Source organism: Nerophis ophidion, linkage group LG10, assembly GCF_033978795.1.
Source record: "Nerophis ophidion isolate RoL-2023_Sa linkage group LG10, RoL_Noph_v1.0, whole genome shotgun sequence".
NCBI classification, from domain to species: domain Eukaryota; kingdom Metazoa; phylum Chordata; class Actinopteri; order Syngnathiformes; family Syngnathidae; genus Nerophis; species Nerophis ophidion.
Genome location: NC_084620.1, coordinates 29,075,880 through 29,100,953, shown reverse-complemented (window position 1 = coordinate 29,100,953; position 25,074 = coordinate 29,075,880). Strand labels below are relative to the sequence as shown.

Below are 25,074 nucleotides of genomic sequence, written 5' to 3'. Positions count from 1 at the left end.
AATGATGATAATGGTGTGCCAGGGCATACATACATTTTATATGGTAACCTTGGATAGGTCAATAGTTCATAATAACATTGATTTTGATTCAATATTATGTTTTGAGCAATGACAGTTTGAAAGAAAAAAAGCAGCTTTGTTTTATTAGTCAGCATTGCAACTTTTTCTAAATTACATTTCGCCTTTAGGCTTTTTTATTTCACTTTTTTTATGTTTTAGTTTATTTTAAATAGTTTTTTTAGACTGTTCCGTGGGCCTTTAAAACATTAGCTGAGGGCCGCAAATGGCCTCTTTGGCATACTTTCGACACCCCTGCTATAGATAATAAAAAATCAAGTCTAATAAATCTATCGCGTTTATCATAACACACGGTCACCATCTCTGCTTCAGTAAACAATGACGGTGATTACGTCTCTATCGATGCTAACTTGTCAGCCACTTCTTCAAAAGACTCCTTTCGAACACTCCTCGCACATTAACACTTCAAAAGGCAAACAACTGCCCCGTTTTTTTGACCTGCAAAGTATGTTTTTGAGGTGGAGGAGTCTGCTCAGGTGCTGGTTAGCTTGAAGCTAACAGCTAGCCTGTCTCCATCCTCGAACGATGTGGATCCAGCGGGAGATAAAAGTGAAGTTTCCATGGACTCACAAATACTAAAATAACTCATTTACTGTAGTTAAAAATGTTGACTTTACACTCACCTTAGTGTTTACCAAGAAGTCTATTTCCTTTTCCCGGCAAAACTCGAACCAGCACTTCCTGTCAATAGCGTCCCTTCCCTAACTTCCCCGGAAGTCCCGCCCCCCAGCCAAAGCCATTGGCACCCGGGGTTAACATTCTCCGAATTTCACTCGGACTATAATATTGAAGGCGTGTCGTGATGGCTTTACTTGTGATGGCTTTACTTTTATCGTCCTCTACATGTCATCGCCCGCCTTTACACCATGCCATCTGCGTGCCGGCCGGACGCATGCATCTAGCTGCTTCTATCGTCAGACGTACGAGATTGCAAGGCATATAGTCAACAGCCATACAGGTTACACTGAAGGTTGTGATACAAACAACTTTAACACTCTTACTAACATGCGCCACACTGTGAACCCACACCAAACAAGAATGACAAACACATTTTGGGAGAACATCCTCACAGTTAACACAACATAAACGCAACATAACAATTACCCAGAATCCCATGCATCCATGACTCTTCCAGGCTATATTCTACACCCCCGCGCCCCCAACCCCGCCCACCTCAACCAACGCACGGGGGGAGGGGTGTAGAAAATTGCCTGGAAGAGTCATGGATGCATGGGATTCTGGGACTAACGACTGCAAAACAAAACAAGCAATTAAAATACATATTTGCTCTGCTCTAACACTGTCATACATCTTAATACAATGTACATATTATACTGTTATAAAAAGGCAGTAATTGAACCTTAATGTAACACTTTCAATTGAAGCAAATCATTAAAAAAATTACTAAAATTAGATTATAAAGGATATGCAAATGACATTAACATTTCATAAAGTTGATCATGCTATTTAACTTTTTGCTTTTTAAGTCAGATGTTTGCATGATTTTTGAAGCTTTAATATTTTAGTACGTTTGCTGTCATGGAATTTACAAGCAGGCCTCAAGAGTTCAGGGAGGAGTTTGTCTTTTTTATGTATCATGAAAAAAGACCAACTTCAATCCTAAACTGCTGGCATTCTAGCATGTTTTTTAGGCCAGCGTGGAAGCCAACAAATTATGAATAAATCATACAGGGTTTGCTATGAATATGCTTGAACAGCAAACAGCACATGCTGCGTGTAAATTTATGCTTCCACATTTGGACGTCTGAGCAGGAAAGAAAAATAACCTTTATTACTGCTAGAAAAATGTCCGCCACACTAAAAAAGTCACATTTATGGCATCAGCGTGAGATTAGAAGACGAAAGATATACATTCACTGTACAAACATTCATATACACATATACTGTACATATAAAAGTACATATGCATACATACAGTCATGCATATAATCACGTTTATTCCAAAATATATTAACGTTGTTGCCATAGGGCAGGGGTCGGGAACCTTTTTGGCTGAGAGAGCCATGAAACCCAAAGATTTTAAAATGTATTTCCGTGAGAGCCATATCATATTTTTTAACACTGAATACAAATAAATGCATGCATTTTTAATTAATAACAACATTTTTAGAGTACATTAAGTCTCCTATTATTTTTAATATGATTTTTATTCTGAAACTAACCAATAATCAATAAAATACTTCTTACCAATAATGCGACTTCTTGAACAGGTACGGTAGGAAATGGATGGATGGATTAAAATGCATGAGAATGTTTTATATTTTGAATGTTATTTTTAACACTGTGATTACCAGCAGAATTATTCATTACTTATTGGGTTAAGCAATGCCAACTAAGATTTATCTGAGAGCCAGATGCAGTCATCAAAAGAGCCACATCTGGCTATAGAGCCATAGGTTCCCTACCCCTGCCCTAGGGGAAACTGGGTAACACATGGTACACTGACAAAGCTTAACCTATAGTTACTATAACAATTTACAAGGTTAATAGAGCTGGCTTCTCTTTCTTCCCCTCTATTTTTCTGCTCTCTTTTGTATATGTATTGTTGCATTTGAACAATTGTATTGTTGATAATAGAGGTAATTATTGTTATTATTAATTATCAATGGTGCTATTTCTATTGGTATTTGTATTGCTCCATTTGTAGTGTTATAATGCTCATTGTCATTTCTGTATTATTATTTCACTAACTGCTTCTCTGCTATCACTTTTACTATCATATTTGTATATATAATTTTTGCTGATGTTGTTTTATTGTTGGTATTGTTGTGTTTGCTGTTGTGGTTTTTGTCTCTCTGTCGTATCCCCGTTTTGTCTCCACAATTTCTCCCTCTGTCTTCTTTTTTTCTCTTTCTATCCCCTCCTGCTCTGGCCCGGCTGCACCAAATGATAATATAAATCCATTTAATAATTTGAAATACAAATAAGGCAACAAAATAAGTATCCCACACTTCTCTTTTGTAAAGTAAATCTGTACAGCCGATATGGGAATCTACATCTACAATCTGAGAAGCTGGAAAGGCCAAACAAAAAAAAGAAGAAAAAGAAAGAAGCTGACACAAAGTGTGAAAAGATGCAATAAATACTATTTTAGTAAACTTAAGTGTAGTTCTTGGGGACGAGAAAAGACTTGCAACAAATCAAGAAAACATACTAAATATTTGGCTGAAATATTGTTAACTAAGTTAAAGAGTTGAAACATAAACCAGAAAAAGCTGATGATGATGATGCAACAACACATTTATATGTAAAGGATGCAAGGGGGGAGTTTGACAAAAGAGACGGCCACAGTGTTTGTGTCCACATGGCGAGCAAGCAGCTGAACGCAAACAATCTGTCACCACGGCAACGCAGCCCCCTTTCAGCTCTTTGTCCCCCAACACACAAATGACTGCATTGTATGTGGGGAAAGTTGAGCAAAACAATCAAAGCAGCATTTTTCCTGTTGCTGCCTGAAAAACACTGAAGTGCTGACCAAATATGATAATAATATCTATATTCGTTACTTCAACTAGGGACAGCACCTATTATTGAGCATGTACAATCTTTTGCAATTTGTTCAATTAATAATGGAGACGTCAAAGAAGAAAGATGTAGGTGGGAAGCGGTGTATTGCGGCCGCCTTTAGCAACACAAACACAGCCAGTGTTTCCTTGTTTCCTTGTTTACATTCCCGAAAGATGACGGTGAACCTTTACTATGGAACAGAACGGTCAAGCGAACATGGCTCCCTACCACATGTCAAACGGCAGGTTTCGGTGAGAAAATGGTGGTAATAAGTCGGCTCTTATCGTAGACAGGAGCAGAGAGCTTTTGTCGTTCCTCCTGCACCTGTCAAAGAGGCAGCTGCGGACTCTCTTGCCTCCTCCCACCGGCCGCCCCCGACTGTCGGGTGCTTCCAACGTGGAGGAAGCATCGGCTGCCTTCGCCTCGTCAAGAAACGTGGCTTTCCTCGGAGACACTGGTGGTCACCACACCCGTAGCCACACCCCTCCGACCTTAAGGTTGTAGAGGTACGACCATTTAATCTCACTAAAACACTAGTAACACAATAAGCAGATAAGGGATTTTCCAGAATTATCCTAGTAAATTTGTCTAATAACATCTGAATCGCTCTGCCGTCTAGTTTTTTTTTTGTTTTTTGTTTTTTTCTAGTCCTTCACTCTCACTTTCCTCATCCACGAATCTTTCATCCTCGCTCAAATTAATGGGGAAATCGTCGCTTTCTCGGTCCGAATCACTCTCGCTGCTGGTGGCCATGATTGTAAACAATGTTCAGATGTGAGGAGCTCCACACGCGCACATCGTCTGCTACTTCCGATACAGGCAAGGCTTTTTTATTAGCGACCAAACGTTGCGACCTTTATCGTCGATGCTCTCTACTAAATCATTTCAGCAAAAATATGGCAATATCGCGAAATGATCAAATATGACACATAGAATGGACCTGCTATGGCCTTTGAATAAGAAAATCTCATTTCAGTAGGCCTTTAAGCCAAGGGCTAATTTCCAGGTTGGGCGTGTCAAAGTATTGACACTTAGATACCAAGTCAATACTACCACACAAAAAATGCATCAATACCTGCTTTTTTTCAGTGCTGTTAGTACAGAATACTGTCCAACACTTTTTCCTCCCCAGTTCTCGGCATGTGAGCACTGAGTCAACGGTAAAGAAGAATGCCAGCTGTACTAAAAAAAAAAAAGAACCAGTGTTAGCATATATTGATTCATTTGTGGAAACCTGTCACAAATGTGGATTTGGTGGGCCCCTCGCTCATAAACAAATGCTAATGGAAGTGTGTTTGTGTCGTATAGGTGTGGTGTAACACAACGACAACACACATCATACGCGCCTGCTTTGCCAGAGAATAAGATATTACAGAAATGACCTGTGATGCATTTTGACAACTTTGTCGCTATATTTAGCAAGTAGAGGTACATGTTCAAATTGAAAGAGATGTGTATTGTGGCAGGGGGCGTGGTCAGCGCGTTCCCTGCGGACGGGGGGGTGTTCAGAAATCGGTCATGAAGCAGCTGACAGGTGAGTGGATAATCTCAGCTGGAACGAGTTATCTAATCACCTGTTCCTTTAATAGCAGCGCGGGAGACCATGATCGGGAGGACGGACGACACTGAGGGGAGCGTGCTGAAAAGCCAGAACCAAGAAGGACTTGAAAAGAGAATTGCACGAGGGGCTGCAAAGCCTAATTGATTATTGTGTAAATATTAAAAGTTGTAAAAACCACTGAGTGAAGTGTGCGGAAGTCACTGATCCAGAAGACGAAAAGGTACGAGACCTGCTACAGTGGCGCCCAACGTCAAAGTAACAAGGAAAAGATGTCGACACCAACCCCCCTGGAGGCGTTAGGTCAAGTCCTGTCAGAGGTCTCAGCGGCGAGCCGGCAGCAGACCAAGGTGGTGCCAGTGTTGATGGGCCGGGCGGACGCAGCAGGAGGCTCAACATCCATGAAGCGGATGGTGGAAGGGGAAGACCCGCAAACATTCCTGGAGGTGTTCGAGGCGACGGCGGCAGCGTGCAAGTGGCTGGAGGAAGAATGGGGAGCGAGGCTGCTGCCGCTTCTGGCGGGGGAAGCGCAGCGGGCGGCGTTGAGTCTCCCAGCGTCGGCCCGCACGCAATACACCAATCAGCGGCACGCCATCCTCAACCGGGTAGGCAGCAGCCCCAAGGATCATCGCCGGCAATTCCGGGCCATGAAGCTGGCGTCGGAGGGCCAGCCCTTCATCTTCTCTCACCGGCTGAGGGATGCCGCAACCAAATGGCTCCAGCCCAACGGCCAAGACACCAAGATGCTGGAAGAAGTGGTACTGGAGCAGTTCCTGGACGGCATCCCAGCGAGAACATCCGCGTGGGTCAGGTACCACAGTCCGCCGGTTGTCCAAACCGCGGTGAGGCTGGTGGAGGAGCACCTGGCGGTGCACCGGGAGGCAACGCCAACGACCGCCAGGAAAACCCCCCCGACACATCGACGACAACTCGCCCCACGGTGGGGGGGGGCAAGTCAGGAGAGACGGGGAGGGCCCTGGCCGGACTACAGGCGGCCAGCGAGCAGGTTTCCCACACAGACATCCATCAACACAACACACACAGACATATACATCATCGGGGGACTCACAGAGAAATAATAATAAGAATAATAATATGTACTCTTGTGTGTTCCAGGGTCCCGGCGCTGCTGAAGGGGGGATTCCCTCGCGGAGTGCACCTCAAACGCCAGGGCCGGTGTGCGGACAGCCGGGGCACCTGCGCCGGGAGTGCACCGTGATGGAGGTGGGGCAAGTGTTGCGGGTTTTCGGACCTCCAGCACCCGCCCGCGATATGGGAGAGACGTACTGCGTACCGGTAAGGATACAGGGGAGTACATACCGGGCGATGGTGGATTCGGGTTGCAGGCAGTCCATGATCCACCCAAACCTGGTTCGACCCGGGGCTTTAGGGCAGGCAAGACGGATAAAAATATGGTGTGTGCATGGGGATATACACGAGTATCCGATGGTGCCAGTGGAAATTTTATATCAAACCCAAAAGCATTGAGTTAAGGTTGCCGTAAGCGCGCAACTTACGCACCCTATAATTTTAGGAACGAATTGGCCGGGATTTAATCATTTGGTGACACGATGTGGAGGGGTGCGTTCACGGACAGTAGGCAAGGGGAGTATCCACGCCGTTTTCAGCGGCGACGCAGTTTCATCCGGGAATGCCGAGCGGGAACCGGTGGGGGCTTCGCGGGAGGCCCCCCCGGCCCCCTGATGGCAACCTGCGGAGGATTTTCCCCTCGAGTAGGCCCGTGATGAAACCTTGCGCGAGGCCTGGGATCAGGTCGATTTTGTGGACGGTCAGCTGGTGCGCCCGGGGAAAGCGCGGGTATTCCCCCATTTTTCCATTATTAGAGACAGACTGTATCGAGTGGGCCGTGACACGCAAACCGGGGAAGAATACACCCAATTGTTGGTGCCGAAATGCCGCCGGGAAATGGTTTTCCAGGCGGCACACTTCAATCCCATGTCTGGCCATTTAGGATATGATAGAACACTTAATCGGGTCACGGTCCGATTCCATTGGCCGGGCCTCCAGGCAGACATACGCCGATGGTGCGCGGCCTGCCCGGACTGCCAGCGGGTGAACCCCGCGGCCATTCCAAAGGCGCCTTTACGCCCATTACCACTCATGGAGGTCCCGTTCGAAAGAATTGGGATGGACCTCATCGGACCATTTAACCCGAGCACACGGGATACCGTTTTGTGTTTGTTCTGGTGGATTACGCAACGCGGTATCCTGAAGCAGTGCCGCTGCGCTCCATCTCTGCCAAGAGTGTGGCGCAAGCACTCTTCGCGGTCATTTCCCGCATCGGAATCCCGAAAGAGATTTTGACGGACCAGGGCACGTCCTTTATGTCACGCATGATAAAGGAACTTTACGGGTTACTGGGGATTAAGTCCATCCGCACCAGCGTATACCATCCACAAACGGACGGGCTGGTGGAGAGATTTAATAAAACGCTTAAATCCATGATCCGTAAATTTATGCACGAGGACAAACAAAATTGGGATAAATGGTTGGACCCACTAATTTTTGCGATGCGGGAGGTACCTCAGGGCTCCCTCGGTTTTGCACCGTTCGAGTTGCTGTACGGCCGAAGGCCCCGCGGAGAATTGGACGTCATTAAGGAAAGCTGGGAGGACGGTCCAAGCTGCAGCAAAAATGAGATTCAATACGTCTTGGACATGCGGGCAAAACTCCACAAGGTGGGGCACTTGTCACGGGAGAATTTGCGCCTTGCCCAAGAGCGTCAACAGCGCACGTATAATAAGCGGGCCCAACTGCGTAAATTTTCACCGGGAGAAAAAGTGCTTGTGTTGCTTCCAACGTCAAGCTCCAAATTACTTGCAAAGTGGCAAGGACCCTTTGAGGTCACACGGCAAGTGGGGGATGTCGATTATGACCGACGCGGAGACACCCAAATATACCATTTGAACCTGCTGAAGGCATGGAGAGAGGCCGAGCCTGTCGCCATGGTAACAGTAGAGGGGGGGGAGGAGGAGGAGTTGGGGCCAGTGAGCCCGCGCTCTGGCCCAACCCCTCAGCTTCCCTGTGATGACCAGCTCACATTGGCGAAGAGAGCGGAGGTGGCTGAATTACAGCGGCGCTACTCAGATGTGTTCTCCTCTCGGCCCGGGCGCACGGATCTTGTCCGACATCAGATAGACACCAGCCCGGGGGTTACGGTGCGGTGTCGGCCATATCGGCTGCCCGAACACAAACGTAAAGTGGTTCGGGAAGAATTAAAAACTATGCTTGAGTTGGGGGGTAATAGAAGAATCCCACAGCGCATGGTGCAGTCCCATTGTCTTAGTGGGGAAGAAAGATGGAACTGTGCGGTTCTGTGTGGATTACCGCAGGGTGAATGACATTTCACGTTTTGACGCGTACCCAATGCCTCGGGTCGACGAGCTCCTAGATCGGCTGGGCACGGCTCGTTTTTTTACGACACTGGATTTGACGAAGGGCTACTGGCAGATTCCCTTGTCTCCAGAGTCCCGAGAAAAAACGGCCTTTGCCACTCCGGAAGGTTTGTACCAATTTGTGACACTTCCGGTTGGCTTGTTCGGTGCGCCTGCCACGTTCCAGCGCCTCATGGACCGGGTGCTGCGACCCCATGCGGCATACGCGGCTGCCTACCTGGATGATGTAATCATCCAGAGTAGCAGCTGGGAACAGCACATACGGCGGGTGGGGGCGGTGCTCGAGTCCCTGAGGCGGGCGGGGCTCACCGCCAACCCAGCGAAGTGCGCTGTTGGTCGGAGGGAGGTGCAGTATCTGGGGTACCACTTGGGGGGGGGCAGGTGCGGCCCCAAGTGGACAAAACGGCGGCTATTGCGGCCTGTCCACCTCCCAAGACAAAAAAGGAGGTGAGGCAGTTTTTGGGGTTGGCAGGCTATTACCGCCGGTTCATTCCCCAATTTGCGGACTGGACCACCCCACTGACTGACCTTACCCGAAACGGTGCTCCAGAACTGGTCCAGTGGACGGAGCAGTGCCAGCGGGCGTTTGAGAAGGTGAAAACAGCACTCTGTGAGGAACCGGTACTGCACATGCCAAAATTTGGCATCCCTTTTTGTCTGCAGGCGGACGTGTCGAGCCGGGGACTGGGGGCGGTGCTGTCCCAGCGGGTGAAGGGCGTCGACCGCCCCGTACTCTACATCAGCCGAAAGCTGTCGGACCGGGAGGCGAGGTACAGCACAGTGGAGAGGGAGTGCCTCGCCATCCGGTGGGCAGTGGGAGCCCTCCGCTACTACCTGCTGGGGCGCGCCTTCAGTCTCTACTCAGACCACAAACCGCTACAATGGCTCCACCGCATGAAGGACTAGGATGACAGGGGATGCAAAACAATAACTGTGCACTACTTTTTCATAACATGGTCACTACTGCCTAGTTTCTCTTGTTATATTCTTATTTTACTGTTATATATTTATCATTGTTGCTTTGTTTTTATTGTTATTGTAATATGTTTCTATTTTGTTTCCATTAAAACCCCCATTATTTACTTTTTAAATTCGATCTCAATTCTGTACCCTGTTGCTAGAATTTTTATTTTCCTGAGGGAACTCTCCTGAAGGAATCAATAAAGTACTATCTATCTATCTATCTATCTATCTATCTATCTATCTATCTATCTATCTAAACATGCTGCAACTCATAAACTTACAATAAAACATGTTTTTATTTCCTGAACGTAGCAGGCCCACTAACAAGCCACGGATGGTGCAATAAACGAAAAACATACACAGAACGACCAAAAAACCCCAACATACAGTATTACCTTCATTTTGCCAAAATCTTCCTTAGCTTTGAACCAACAATCGCAGAGAAATGATGACTTTTGAGTGAAGTAACAACTGTGGTGGCTGCCTCCCATGTATTTGTAGTCACTGTATGTATCACTCATTACGTATTACTCTGACTTTTTTGTAACATGGTGAATGAATAAGGTTACTTTTGTAGTTATTTCCCCATATTTCTGCACATAACTCAGATATGTTAACACTGGCGAGCACTAGAGAATATGGAGTGATTTTTAGTCGACAACATAAGTTGCTTTATTCATTATTGAAATATGTTTTGCCGCTTTATGTTGTTTATCTTTAATGAGATTTCCAGTTTATTTTCCTATTTATTATTACATCCAAAATGTGGCTTCTTTTTACTCATTCAATTGCATTATTTTAGTTTTACTGAGATTCAAATGAAATCTTTTTTTGTAAAACCATCTCTTCAATTTGTTAATTTTGTCCGTTATTATTTCTGTTTGATCCCTCCTGAACAAAATGCAGACGTGTCGCGTGTTTAACTCGCACAAGACGCTGTAATCAGTCTTTCCAGTGTTTGTGGCGAACCTTCCCACAATTTTCACTGGTGGAGCAGCCCCTTGCTGCACACCAGGCCATTTTTACAGGTCAAAAAACTAACAAGGAAGCGCCCAAACACATAGCATTAGCTTAAAGTTAGTAGCAGTCATGGCGCACTGTAGTCACTTGAGTGCCTTTTGACCGATCATTGAGGACATCGTCTGTGTTGGACATGCTCTCTCTTTATACACGACTCTGTCTCAAACAAACAGAAGAAATATGGAGCTAAATGTAACGATCCGAGCACATGGCGATGCGGGGGTCGTTTTCCCAAGATGCAGACAGACTTCGGACACAGCATGCAGGTAGGAAATTATTTATTAAAGCAATAAAACAGGCGGGAACAAACAAAAGCGTGCTCCTAGCATGGAAGGCAAAAGCTAAGGGGGCTAGTGTGGGTGCTAGCAAACAAAATGAACTTAGCATGGAAGCTAGCATAAACAAAAGAGCCTAAAAAACTGGAATCAAACCGTCGTTAATTGTTGCATGTAGCAAATTAGGAAGCCAGCCTGAGTGTGGAAAGAAACGGGAATAAATAGCTCTCTGGTTAGTGCCCGGCAGCAGGTGAGTACCCTGGACACTAATCAGAGGCGGCTGAAACCAATCAGAACCCATGGTAACCAAGGAGACACAAAACAGGGGTGCTGAAACAGAACTAAGGGAGTACAAAAATTAAACAGAACATGATCCGGGCAGCGGATCAAACCTGAAAAAAGTTTGTTAAGCGCAAAAATTATGACTAAAATGGTGAAGCTGTATTTTCATTTGCGCTTACATTTTTTTGACAGTTTAGCTAAGAAACATATTCATCATTAATTTAGTTTTCATGTATTTTAACGCAACATAAATGTAAATCATATTTTGTCAGTGAAATATGAGTCCCTTCTTATACAGTTTATTTGGTTAGTACTTATTTTTCCGATCAGCCTGACCTAAGCCTGAAGTTTATGTGTTAAATAAATACTAATTTTTGTGATTAACACATGTTTTCATATAATTTCAAAGTTGTTAACTATAAGTAGGTTAGATAAAACAATTGAGTATATATCAAATCAAGGGTAAGATTATAATTTGGGTGCGCCTCGGGCCCCTCTCTAGTGGAAAAAATTAACCTCAAGGTCAAAAAAGTTAAGAGTCCCTGTTTTACATGTTTTGTACTGAACCTGTATTGGATCAAAAATATATATTTGAAAACATAACACCAAAGGAATGTTTCTATGTTTTATTTATTTATATATTTATTTATTTTTATCGTGCTCTGTTTATGTTATGTTGTGTTTGCTCTTTTTTCTTGTGTTATCTTTTAACCTGCCTATTGTACAGCACTTTGGCTACCCCTGTGGTAGATTTTCAATATGCTTTATAGATAAAGTTGATTTGATTTGATTTGATGAATCCATCCATCCATCCATCCATCCATCCATTTTGTTCTGCTTATCCGAGAATAATTATGTAAATATTTGCTGCATTAGCTGTAGTACCACTTTGTACCTCAAGTGGCACTAGTGGGTCATTGTTGAGCTAACAAATGAACTGATTATTTTTAAAAAGTAAACAAACGTTGCTAACGCTAATGTATCATGGTGAACTTGAATCACACCCAGACGTGTCCTTTTTTTTTGCCACGCTAGCAGAAGCAAAAAGAAGGAAATGTTGATGTCAGCACTTACTTGAACATACAAACGAGATTAGATCGAGCAACATCACTTGGTTTGATGGCGCCAGAAAGGTCATCCACGTTTAGACACACTTTGTACCTCCTACATCAAATGCCATTTGTAGAAAAAATAAAAAATGTTATTGTTACAAAAGTACACAGTCACAAATGTGAAATATTGGTTGTAGATCGCTACAACGTACCCCATAAAAGTGTAATTGCGCTACATCGTGGTCAAAAAGGTGCATTGCAACACTCTCGGGGCATTCAATCCATTGCAACTGGAATGTTTGGTTTGTCTTAGAAGACGTTTCGCCTCTCATCCAAGTAGACTTCATCAGTTCATGTTCATAGACTTAGGTTGGTCAGATGTAGTCTAGCATCTGCTGCCAAAACCCCAAACATGTATACTCCAAAACCAGAAGGATGTGCCTGGGAGAGTAAATATTTGAGGCACACCCTGCTGGTTTTGGAGCACAAATATTTGGGGTTTTGGCACCAGCGGCTACACTAGATCTGACCAATCTACAAATCCCATTTCCATATGAGTTGGGAAATTGTGTTAAATGTAAATATAAACGGAATACAATGATTTGCGAATCCTTTTCAACCCATATTCAGTTGAATGCACTACAAAGACAACTGATTAAAAAACAAATTATTTTTTTTTTGCAAATAATCATTAACTTTAGAATTTGATGCCAGCAACACGTGACAACAAAGTTGGGAAATGTTCATCAAACACTTACTTGGAACATCCCACAGGTGTGCAGGCTAATTAGGAACAGGTGGGTGCCATGATTGGGTATAAAAACAGCTTCCCATAAACTGCTTAGTCTTTCACAAGAAAGGATGGGGAGAGGTACACCCTTTTGTTCACAACTGCGTGAGTAAATAGTCAAACAGTTTAAGAACAAAATTTCTCAAAGTGCAATTGCAAGAAATTTAGGGATTTCAACATCTACGGTCCATAATATCATTAATAGGTTCAGAGAATCTGGAGAAATCACTCCACGTAAGCGACATGGCCGGAAACCAACATTGAATGACCGTGACCTTCGATCACTCAGACGGCACTGTATCAAAAACCGACATCAATCTCTAAAGGATATCACCACATGGGCTCAGGAACACTTCAGAAAACCACTGTCACTAAATACAGTTTGTCGCTACATCTGTAAGTGCAAGCTAAAGCTCTACTATGCAATGCGAAAGCCATTTATTAACAACATCCAGAAACGCAGCCGGCTTCTCTGGGCCCAAGATCATCTAAGATGGACTGATGCAAAGTGGAAAAGTGTTCTGTGATATGACAAGTCCACATTTCAAATTGTTTTTGGAAGTATTCGATATCGTGTCATCAAAAGGGAAGCAAACCATCCAGACTGTTATCGACGCAAAGTTCAAAAGCCAGCATCTGTGATGGTATGGGGGTGCATTAGTGCCCAAGGCATGGGTAACTTACAGATCTGTGAAGGCACCATTATTGCTGGTTTTGAAACAACATATGCTGCCATCTCAGCGCCGTATTATTCATGGACGCCCCTGCTTATTTCAGCAAGACAATGCCAAGCCACATTCAGCACGTGTTACAACAGCGTGGCTTTGTAAAAAAAGAGTGCGAGTACTTTCCTGGCCCGCCTGCAGTCCAGACCTGTCTCCCATCGAAAATGTGTGGCGCATTATGAAGCGTGAAATACGACAGCGGAGACCCCGGACTGTTGAAAGACTGAAGCTCTACATAAAACAAAAATGGGAAAGAATTCCACTTTCAATGCTTCAACAATTAGTTTCCTCAGTTCCCAAACGTTTATTGAGTGTAGTTAAAAGAAAAGGTGATGTAACACAGTGGTGAACATGCCCTTTCCCAACTACTTTGGCACGTGTTGCAGCCATTAAATTCTAAGTGGATTATTATTTGCAAAAAAAGAATAAAGTTTATGAATTTGAACATCAAATGTCTTGTCTTTGTAGTGCATTCAATTAAATATGGGTTGGAAAGGATTTGCAAATCATTGTATTCCGTTTATATTTACATCTAACACAATTTCCCAACTCAAATGGAAACAGGGTTTGTAAGTCTATGAGCATGAACTGATGAAGCCTACTTGGATGAGAGGCGAAACGTCTTCTAAGACAAACCAAACATTCCAGTTGCAAATGATTGAACGCCCTGAGAGGACAAACACCTGGATGGACGGAACACACAAAACAAACGTGAGGATTTAGCCACTAATCCGTCAATGTATTAGAAACGAACGACCACATGCGCTACCTTGTGGCAAACATGGTGAACTGTAGTTTCATCCACCCTATTTTTGGTAGCAGGGGGTGTATATTGTAGCGTCCCGGGAAAGTTAGTGCTGCAACAGGTTCTGGGTATTTGTTCTGTTGTGTTACGGTGCGGATGTTCTCCCGAAATGTGTTTGTCATTTTTGTTTGTTGGGGTTCACAGTGTGGCGCATATTTGTAAAAGTTTTAAAGTTGTTTATACGGCCACCCTCAGTGTGACCTGTATGGCTGTTGACCAAGTAGGTATGCGTTTGCATTCACTTGTGTGTGTTAAAGCCGCATATATAATGTGACTGTGCCGGTACGCTGTTTGTATTGAGGAAATGCAGACGTGAAGACAGGTTTTAGAGGACGTTAAAGGCAGTTCCTCTAAGGCACGCCCCCAGTATTGTTGTCCGGGAGGAAATCGGGAGAAATTCGGGAGAATGGTGTCCCCGGGAGTTTTTCAAGAGGGGCACTGAAATTCGGGAGTCTCCCGGGAAAATCGCGAGGGTTGGTAAGTATGGACATACCTGAAGTTGGAGTGTTTCACCACGTGTCGGTGTCATAAATATCACATAATATTAAAGTACCAGTAGAGTGGGAAAAGAAGTTGCCTCTATAGTTAAGCTATTAACATATATATATGATTTATGACACCAAAAGACTTTCAAAGTTTGCGGATAAATAGATATGATCAAAATAGTATCAGTCTCACAGAGATTCCTGAGCCACTTCGAGAGAAAATGAGGAAGCCAGTCGCGTGATATCGCATTAGGAACCAAAGATCCCTTCCCCATCAACAACAATGCTAATCAATCAGACTTTGTGAAAGCCAACAATGATTACTTTTGGACAAATTATGACACTGAACCTTATATTTTTGAGCCCGAACACAAAGATGATGAGCAATAAGTCTTAGAAAGATGACTGCTACCCGGACGCAGCTTCATTCTGACATTAGCATCCGCAGCAGTACTACGTGAGGAACATACAAACTTACCATTTTTCGCATAATAAAACAAACCCTGTAATATTTCCCAAGTGCAGGAGTTCAAGTACCTTGGAGTCTTGTTCAGGAATGACGGAAGAGTGGATCGTCTTCAGTAATGTGGACACTGTATTGATCCGTTGTGGTGAAAAAGGAGCTGAGCCGTAAGGCAAAGCTCTCAATTTATCGGTCAATCTACGTTCCAATCCTCACCTATGGTCATGAGCTTTGGGTTATGACCAAAAAGAAAAGATCACGGGTACAGGCGGTCGAAATTAGTTTCCTCCGCCGGGTGGCGGGGCTCTCCCTTAGAGATAGGGTGAGAAGCTCTGTCATCCGGGAGGAACTCAAAGTAAAGCCGCTGCTCCTCCACATGGAGAGGAGCCAGATGAGGTGATTCGGGCATCTGGTCAGGATGCCACCCGGACACCTCCCTGAGGAGGTGTTATGGGTACATCCGACCCTACAACTGGGGAAGACCCAGGACACGTTGGGAAGACTATATCTGCCGGCTGGCCTGGGAACGCCTCGGGATCTCCCGGAAAGAGCTGGACGAAATAGCTGGGGAGAGGGAAGTCTGGGCTTCCCTGCTTAGGCTGCTGCCCCCGCGACACAACCTTAAATAAGCGGAATGGATGGATAAAATATTTCCACTCTTGCTGGGATTTTGACTGACGGGACGCTCTCATAATCCTTTTTAGATGAAGAATTAATCACAATTCTGTTAGAAACAGTTCTTGCAAGAAGCGTCTTTTTCGACACCTTGGTGATGTAAATGTCCTCCAGCCTCTCGGTCCATGGTCACATTTGTCTACTGCCGGGTGAGAGATTCATGAATTATAATCTAGAATTTACTTTTAGCAAGTTTGAGATGACGCAGAAGCAACCGGTGATTGGGGACCACTGACTTAAAGAATACTGAACCTGTGCGGCTGTAGACAACCACAATGTGTCGTCTTGGACAATAAGAATGTAGTTGCGCGAACTAGTGGCCAAAATGGTCAATTTTGGCCAATTTAAAACACATTAAAACATCGGAGGTTAGCATTTTTCAGCTACAAAACGATAACTTGAAAAGACCACACATTAAAAAAACTAATAAGAAATGCATGCCTAAGATGGGCTGCATCGAGTTGTACGCCAAAGAAGTCTGTAAATATGTGCTGTGGTTGGAGTATCATGTGTGTGCATTCTGTGTCCAGTTATAGTGGCCACTAATATTAACTACACCTGTTAAATAAAACTTAGACCTACTGTGCTACTGTATTTTAATTTTGGTCACTATAGTGGTACTTTAAGACGCAAGTGTTTTCTGATGTGGTACTTGGTGAAAAAAGTTCAAGAATCACTGCTTTAGACCAGTGTTTTTCAATCATTGTGCCGCGGCACACTAGTGTGTCGTGAGATACAGTCTTGTGTGCCTTGGGAGATTATCTAATTTCACTTTAGTGGGTTAAAATTATTTTTTGCAAACCATTTATTATAGCCTGCAAATTATGTGTTGTTGTTGTTGTTGAGTGTCTGTGCTGTCTAGAGTTCGGCAGAGTAACCGTGTAATACTCTTCCATATCAGTAGGTGGCAACCGGTAGCTAATTGCTTTGTAAATGTCGGAAACAGCGGGAGGCACCGTGCTGGTAAAAAAGGTATCTAATGCTTAAACCCAAAAATTAACAAAAGGTAAGTGCCCCTAAGAAAAGGCATTGAAGCTTAAGGAAGGCTATGCAGAACAAAACTAAAACTGAACTGGCTACAAAGTAAACAAAAACAGAATGCTGGACGACAGCAAAGACTTACCGTGGGGCAAAGATGGCGTCCACAAAGTACATACAAACATGACATGACAATCAACAATGTCCCCACAAAAAAGGATAAAAACTACTGAAATATCCCTGATTGCTAAAACAAAGTAGATGCTGGATATATCGTTTAAAGGAAGACATGAAACTGCTACAGGAACATACCAAAAAAAGAGAAAAAGCCACCAAAAAAGGAGGGCAAGACAAGAACTAAAACACTACACACAGGAAAACAGAAAAAAAACTCAAAATAAGTCGTGGCGTGATGTGACAGGTGGTGACAGTACACCTACTTTGAGACAAGAGCCAAATTTTTGCAACGCAATAAATGTGCCTTGGTTCAAAAAAGGTTGAAAAACACTGCTGCAGACGACCACAACGCACACTACCGGACAATATGAGTGTGAGATGCCACCTAGAGGCAAACATGTTGAATTGCAGTTTAATCTACTCTAATTTGTTTTTAAACACAGAACAGTGCTAATATTCTACAGTAAACATATCTAAAAGATAAATGCAAGGCTGTAGACCACCACCATGTACCCTACAAGACAACATGGTGTAGCAATGCTAGCTGGTGACAAACATGGCGAATAGTAGAGTGGACAACCATGTTTTTTGTCATTTTGAATACCCAAAAAGGCAATAGAAAACACGTGAAAGTCAAACACATGGCTGTAGACCACTACCATGTACCCCACCAGACAACAAGAGTGTATTGGCGCTCACTCGTGGAAAACATGGCGAACAGTGGATCATATTTTTGTCCCAAGTATTATTGTTTGAAAACAAGAATGCCACAGGCAAACAACATCTGAGAGTGAACAAAAAATATGAAGCAGAACGAATAAAAAGGGGGGTGAAGATTTAGATGAAGACGAGTTAACCTTGTTTTCTCAAAAGTTAATCAGCTTGGCAATAATCTGCTAAATCTCTCATCTTAAATTGTTGGGATGGTGAAGGGAAAGAAGACTGTGAAAAGACTAGTTAGTAACTCAACTAGTACTTGGTCACTAAACTCTACCAGTACTCATTCAAAGGCAATGAATGGACAATTTGAAATATGTTAGTTAGTTAGTTAGTTAGTTAGTTAGTTAGTTAGTTAGTTAGTTAGTTAGTTAGTTAGTCAGTTAGTAGGAAACAACCCAGTCTGGAATTGAAAAAAAGAGAATTGCTTGCCTGCCCTGTTAGAATAACATATTCTAATATTAGGTCATAATTAATATTGTCATTCTAATTACACAGAAATGAACACGAGATCGTTTGTTGATGCGGTGATGATGAGGCCTGATTTGAAAAACATACCTTCAGTCAGCGGTGTCGTCCCCAGCAGATCACACCATTTTCAGATGCCCAACAAGCAGCAGAAAGGCGGGACTACTTAGCTGGATTAGGGCCAGGGGGGCGACGGATGTCTGCAGCCGGCCACCGCATGAACAACACAACATGATCACTGCTCACTTCCTCCACTCACCGGACATCTCTCTCTCCCTCTCTCTCTCTCTGCTGGTGTGTGCACGTTGATGATGAGTTAGAAGGGGGCGGGGATAGTAAATGACTTGGGAGCAGAAGTGCGACACCGCAAGGCAAGATGGAGCCTTAAAGCTGCAGCGGTATATATATATATATATATATATATATATATATATATATATATATATATATATATATATATATATATATATATATATATATATATATATATATAAGCGGTGGGAACAATTCATTGTTTTGCAAGTCACAAGTAAGTCTCAAGTCTTTGCCCCCAAGTCTCGAGTCAAGTCCCGAGTCAAGACAGGCAAGTCCGAGTCAAGTCCAAAGTCAATACTGGAAAGTCTCAAGTCAAGTCCCAAGTCCTGCATTCTGGGTTTCGAGTCATTTCAAGTCTTTTTAACCACAGACTAATATATGTACACAGATTGTGTATGCTTTTAAAACGCTGAACGTATTTATTATAAAAAAAAACAAAACAGTGCTGGCATTGCACTTCATAATAGCACTATTAACCAGTTATTCTAAACATTTAACTCATTCCTTTACAGTATAAACACATTTGAAAAAACAAGTGCAACTGTACTTATTTGCACAAAAGTGTTAACATTGTATTTCCATGGAATATTGCATTGTAACTAGTTCCACAGCAGTTTATATCATGTTGTTACCTTATCTCATTGATCTCATCTCATACTGTTTGTGTGTTAATGTGTACGTACACATGAAAAACAACAAATACATGAACATAACAATGAACAGGGCTGTAATTGTTAGATGTCAGGGCTCTATGGAATATGTACACATATTCTTAATATAGTATACATTTTAACTGACCTTTATTTGACTATGTTTGTCTTTTTGTAGGTGGCTAAAATACGCGGTGCTGCTGACCGCCGTCTAACGTTACATTACTGTGTGTGATACATTCACTAACGTAACGTTGTGTGTAGGTACCTCATGCAACCCTGCTTAAAAAAAAAATCACTTGACAAAAAGTATGAATAAGGTAGTGAACTGCAGTGGACGCAACAGATTGCCGTGTTTGCAATGACGTTATAACCATAGACATCTTATGAGTAGACGCAGAATTGGCTGCTGTGACGCAAGCAATTTGGCCGCCATCTTGAAGTGGTGATGAGGAGCCGGCAAGCAGCCTAAACTGACAGTTGACAGGTAGAAAACAAAGATGCTGGGCTGGTGTTCAGCGTTTTCCTGCTCAATTGAGCGGACTGTTGAAAATAGGAATTGGAGGATTACTTTTCACAAGTAAGAATTTACATTAACATAATATTGGTTGTATTTTGTGAAAAGAATATTACCACAGAGTTAAGCAGGAGCAAAGAACAACAATATTTGTATGTGAAAATCACAAAGAAATCTTCTGGGGGAGGATGACCCCCCTACAGGTATTTGGTGTACAAACTTTCAGGCCCACCTACAACAAAATTCACCAGCCGCCATTGATTAGGATGCATTCTCATTTTATTGTAACCACAGATAAGTCTTCAAGTAACAATATTCAAATACTAACTTTGTTGAGTAAGACAGAATTTGGTTTTATTCTGAATCCAGTGAAACAGATTGGTGGTTTTAGCTGAAATAAAGACTTTCAGGTGTTTATATATGTTCAAGTATTTGGCGGACACTTTTATCCAAAGCAACATACATGAAAAATACATACAAAACAATCACTGTAAACATGATGATTTAAAGGAAGAATGTAATAGAAAATATCAATACAAAGTGTCAAGACAGAATAAACTCTCTGCTGTTGCAGCAACAGAGATAAAGTCTATAACAGTGGTTCTCAACCTTTTTTCAGTGATGTACCCCCTGTGAACATTTTTTTAATTCAAGTACCCCCTAATCAGAGCAAAGCATTTTTGGTTGAAAAAAGAGATAAAGAAGTAAAATACAGCACTATTTCATCAGTTTTTGATTTATTAGACTGTATAACAGTGCAAAATATTGCACAATTGTAGTGGTCTTTCTTGAACTATTTGAAAAAAAAAGATGTAAATATAACTAAAAACTTGTTGAAAAATAAACAAGTGATATAATTATAAATAAAAATCTCTACACATAGAAGTACTCATCAACTTAAAGTGCCCTCTTTGGGGATTGTAATAGAGATCCATCTGTATTCATCAACTTCATTCTAAACATTTCTTCACAAAAAAAGAAATCTTTAACATCAATATTTATGGAACATGTCCACCAAAAAATCTAGCTGTCAACACTGAATATTGCATTGTTGCATTTCTTTTCACAGTTTATGAATTTACATTCATATTTTGTTGAAGTATTTTACAATAAATATTTTTATAAAGGATTTTGAATTGTTGCTATTTTTAGAATATTTAAAAAAATATCATGTACCCCTTGGGATACCTTCAAGTACCGAACCTCTGGTCTATAGGTCCGTAAGATATATATATATATATATATATTAGATATATAGATATCTAATGTATTCATACATTAATTATGTAGGATATACGCAAGTATGTATAACCTAATCATATTGTTTCTTCAACTTCAAAATAGCTGACTGTTTTTTTCCCCTTCTCTGGGATTATATTCCCAGTTTTGATCTCAGACGTCTGGTCACTTATAGCATATAACAGGGGTCGGGAACCTTTTTGGCTGAGAGAGCCATACAAGTCAAAGATTTTTTAAAGTATTTCCGTGAGAGCCATATAATGTTTGTTTTAGACTATAATAAGTCTCTTCTTCTTTTTAATACTCATTGTTATTCTGAGTATAACCAAAAATAAATAAAATACTTCTTACCATTAATGCGACTTCTTGAACAGCTGCGGTAGAAACGTAGAAACCGGATGGATGGATAAAAATGCATGAGAATGTTTTATATTTTGAACGTTATTTTTGACACTGTGATTACCAGCTGAATTACTCATTACTTATCGTGTTAAGCAATGTCAGCTAAGATATATCTGAGAGCCAGATGCAGTCATCAAAAGAGCCACATTGGGCTCTTGAGCCATAGGTTCCCTACCCCTGGCATATAAGAGTATTCTATTAATGTTAAGCAAATTATGAACACGCCAAAAGATGTGTCCTTTATCATAGCTACACGTATGACCAAAAAGCGCGTGAATATAAGTGGTATTCAGTGAGTTAATATGAATTAAATGCGCTGACAGTTCATCGCTCCTGCCAAATGAATTGCACTGAGTGGAGTGGATCACCACTCCAAGATGGCGGCCCCGCGTCTCGTCTGCGGCAATAGGCAGTAGCGCTCCATGCTGCGTCTACTTATAAGATGTCTATGGTTATAACGTTAGCAGTGAGTTTACAGCCTCACTGATTTAACTACACAGCAAATACAAGTCACGTTACTCAGCCAATAAACATTAGCTTACATTCATAACGTACCCTTCTTTGTGCAACTTCAAATGTCAAACGAAGTTGTAAGTTGATGCGTCCCCGTCTGTAATCTTCCAACCGCATGTTTTGCATACGGCAATTCCTGTTTTGTTGACCAAGTCGTAGTTTTAATACCCGAACGAAACACTTTATGGCATAATTTTCTTCACTTATTCTTCTGTTGTTTGAAAGCTCTTCTTCGTTGGTTTTCCTGCAATTTGATTGGGTGAATGCTGTGTGACGAAAACAACGTGGATGTAATTTGATTGGCTGTAATTTGATTGGCTATTGTACTGACAGGTAGCGCACAGGCTGTCATCGCACACATGTTGACAAACACGCGTACACAATGGAAGATACGGAGCGCTCCTGATTAACTTTTTAATCGTTGGGTTTTGGGGAAAGTAGCAAATCATGTCAAGTCAAAAGGCTCAAGTCTAAGTCAAGTCACAAGTCATTGATGTTAAAGTCTAAGTCGAGTTGCAAGTCTTTTTACATTTTGTCAAGTCGAGTCTAAAGTCATCAAATTCATGACTCGAGTCCACACCTCTGATATATATATATATATACATATATATATATATATATATATAATATTATATATATTATATATATAATAATATATATATATATATATATATATATATATATATATATATATATATATATATATATATATATACCAGTGACGTGTGGTGAGGTTCATGGCTGGTGAGGCACTGACTTCATCACAGTCAGATTTATAAACATATGAACCCTATAAAGTATCTTATTCACCATTTGATTAGCAGCAGTTAACAGGTTATGTTTAAAAGCTCATATCAGCATTCTTCCCTGCTTTGCACTCAGCATCAAGGGTTGGAATTGGGGGTTAAATCACCGAAAAATTATTCCCAGCCGCTGCTGCTCACTGCTTCCATCACCTCCCAGGGGGTGAACAAGGGGATGGGTCAAATGCAGAGGACAAATTTCACCACACTTAGTGTCTGTGTGACAATCATTGGTACTTTAACTTAATGTAGAAGGTATTTTAGCTAGTATAGTATAAATAAATTATACTTATTATTATTATTATTATTAGTGATAATACTGCTAACATTAAAAATATTAAATAATCACATGTATGTACAAAATAAACACGACAGTACACAGTGTTGTCACTATGACACAGTGTAACACAGTATATGCATATACATATATGTATATATATACATATATATATACATATATGTATATATTTATATATATGTATATATATACATATATGTATATGCATATATATATATATATATATATATATATATATATATATATATATATATATATATATATAGATAGATAGATAGATAGATAGATAGATAGATAGATAGATACAGCTATTTTGCAAGTTCTCCCGCTTAGAAATCCTTGAGGGGTCTGAAATTTTCATGGTAGGTGCATGTCCACTGTATGAGAGATAACCTAAAAAGAAAAAATCCAGAAATCATAACCTATGATTTTTTTAACAATTGTTTGTGTGATAAAGCTGAAAATAAGTATTTGAACACACCATTAATATTTGGTAGAGTAGCCTTTGTTTGCAATTACAGAGGTCAAACGTTTCCTGTTCTTCTTCACCAGGTTTGCACAGACTGCAGGAGCGATTTTCACCCACTCCTCCACACAGATCTTGTCTAGATCAGACAGGTTTCTGGGCTGTCGCTGAGTAACACAGACTTTCAGCACCCTCCAAAGATTTTCAATTGGATTTAGGTCTGGAGACTGGCTAGGCCACTCCAGAACCTTGATATGGTTCTTACAAAGCCACTTCTCGGTTTTCCTGGCTGTGTGCTTTGGGTCATTGTCATGTTGGAAGATCCAGCCACGACTCATCTTCAATGATCTGACTGAGGAAAGGAGGTTTTTGGCCAAAATCTCACAATACATGGCAGCAGTCATCCTCTCCTTAATACACTACAGTCGTCCTGTCCCATGAGCAGAAAAACACCCCCAAAGCATGATGCTACCACCCCCATGCTTCACAGTAAAGATGTTCTTGGGATGGTACGCATCATTCTTCTTCCTCCAAACACGCATAGTGGAATTCTGACCAAAAAGGTAAATTTTGGTCTCATCTGTCCACAAAACTTTCTCACATGACTCCTCTGGGTCATCCAAATGATCATTGGCAAACTTAAGACGGGCCTTAACATGTGCTGGTTTAAGCAGGGGAACCTTCCGTGCCATGCATGATTTCAAACCATGACGTCTTAGTGTATTACCAACAGTGACCATGGAAACAGTGGTCCCAGATCTTTTCAGGTCATTGACCAAGTCCTGCCGTGTAGTCCTGGGCTGATTCCTCACCTTTCTTAGCATCATTGAGACCCCACCAGGTGATTTCTTGCATGGGGCTCCACTCCGATTGAGTTTGACCGTCATTTTTAGCTTCTTACATTTTCTAATGATTGCTCCAACAGTGGACCTTTTTTCACCAAGCAGCTTGGCAATGTCTCCAGAGCCCTTCCCATCCTTGTGGAGTTGTACAATTTTGTCTCTGGTGTCTTTGGACAGCTCTTTGCTCTTAGCCATGCTGAATGTTTGGGTCTTACTGATTGTATGGGGTGGACGGGTGCCTTTATGCAGCTAACGATCTCACACGGGTGCATCTGATTCAGGATAGTACAGTGGAGTGGAGGAGGACTTTTAAAGGCGGACAAACAGGTCTTTGAGGGTCAGAATTCTAGCTGATAGACAGGTGTTCAAATACTCTTTTTCAGCTGTATCACAGGAATAAGTTGTTTAAAAATCATAGATTGTGATTTCTGGATTTTTCTTTTTAGGTTATCTCTCATACAGTGGACATGCACCTACCATAAAAATTTCAGACCCCTCCATGATTTCTAAGTGGGAGAACTTGCATAATAGCAGGGTGTTCAAATACTTATTTTCTTGACTATATATATTAAGT

The 25,074-nt window shown here is 41.9% G+C and overlaps 2 protein-coding genes across 4 annotated transcripts in view; one reads left to right on the top strand and one right to left on the bottom strand.

Moving 5' to 3' along the window:
- The window catches only part of rassf8b (Ras association domain family member 8b), a 37,115-nt gene extending 18,364 nt beyond the window's left edge, over nucleotides 1–18,751 (bottom strand). For 2 of the 3 annotated variants that reach the window (XM_061913299.1, XM_061913300.1), the window contains exon 1: nucleotides 18,546–18,751. The gene's annotated coding sequence lies outside the window, so the exon portion shown is untranslated. The remainder of the gene's footprint in view (nucleotides 1–18,545) is intronic. The other variant, XM_061913298.1, reaches the window with a different exon arrangement.
- Nucleotides 1,782–9,370, top strand: LOC133560608 (uncharacterized). The gene is made up of 2 exons (XM_061913302.1): nucleotides 1,782–6,460; nucleotides 9,244–9,370. The coding sequence occupies exon 1, from the start codon at nucleotides 5,437–5,439 to the stop codon at nucleotides 6,241–6,243; it is 807 nt and encodes a 268-aa protein (XP_061769286.1). The 5' UTR covers nucleotides 1,782–5,436; the 3' UTR covers nucleotides 6,244–6,460; nucleotides 9,244–9,370.
- Nucleotides 18,752–25,074: the final 6,323 nt, after the last annotated feature.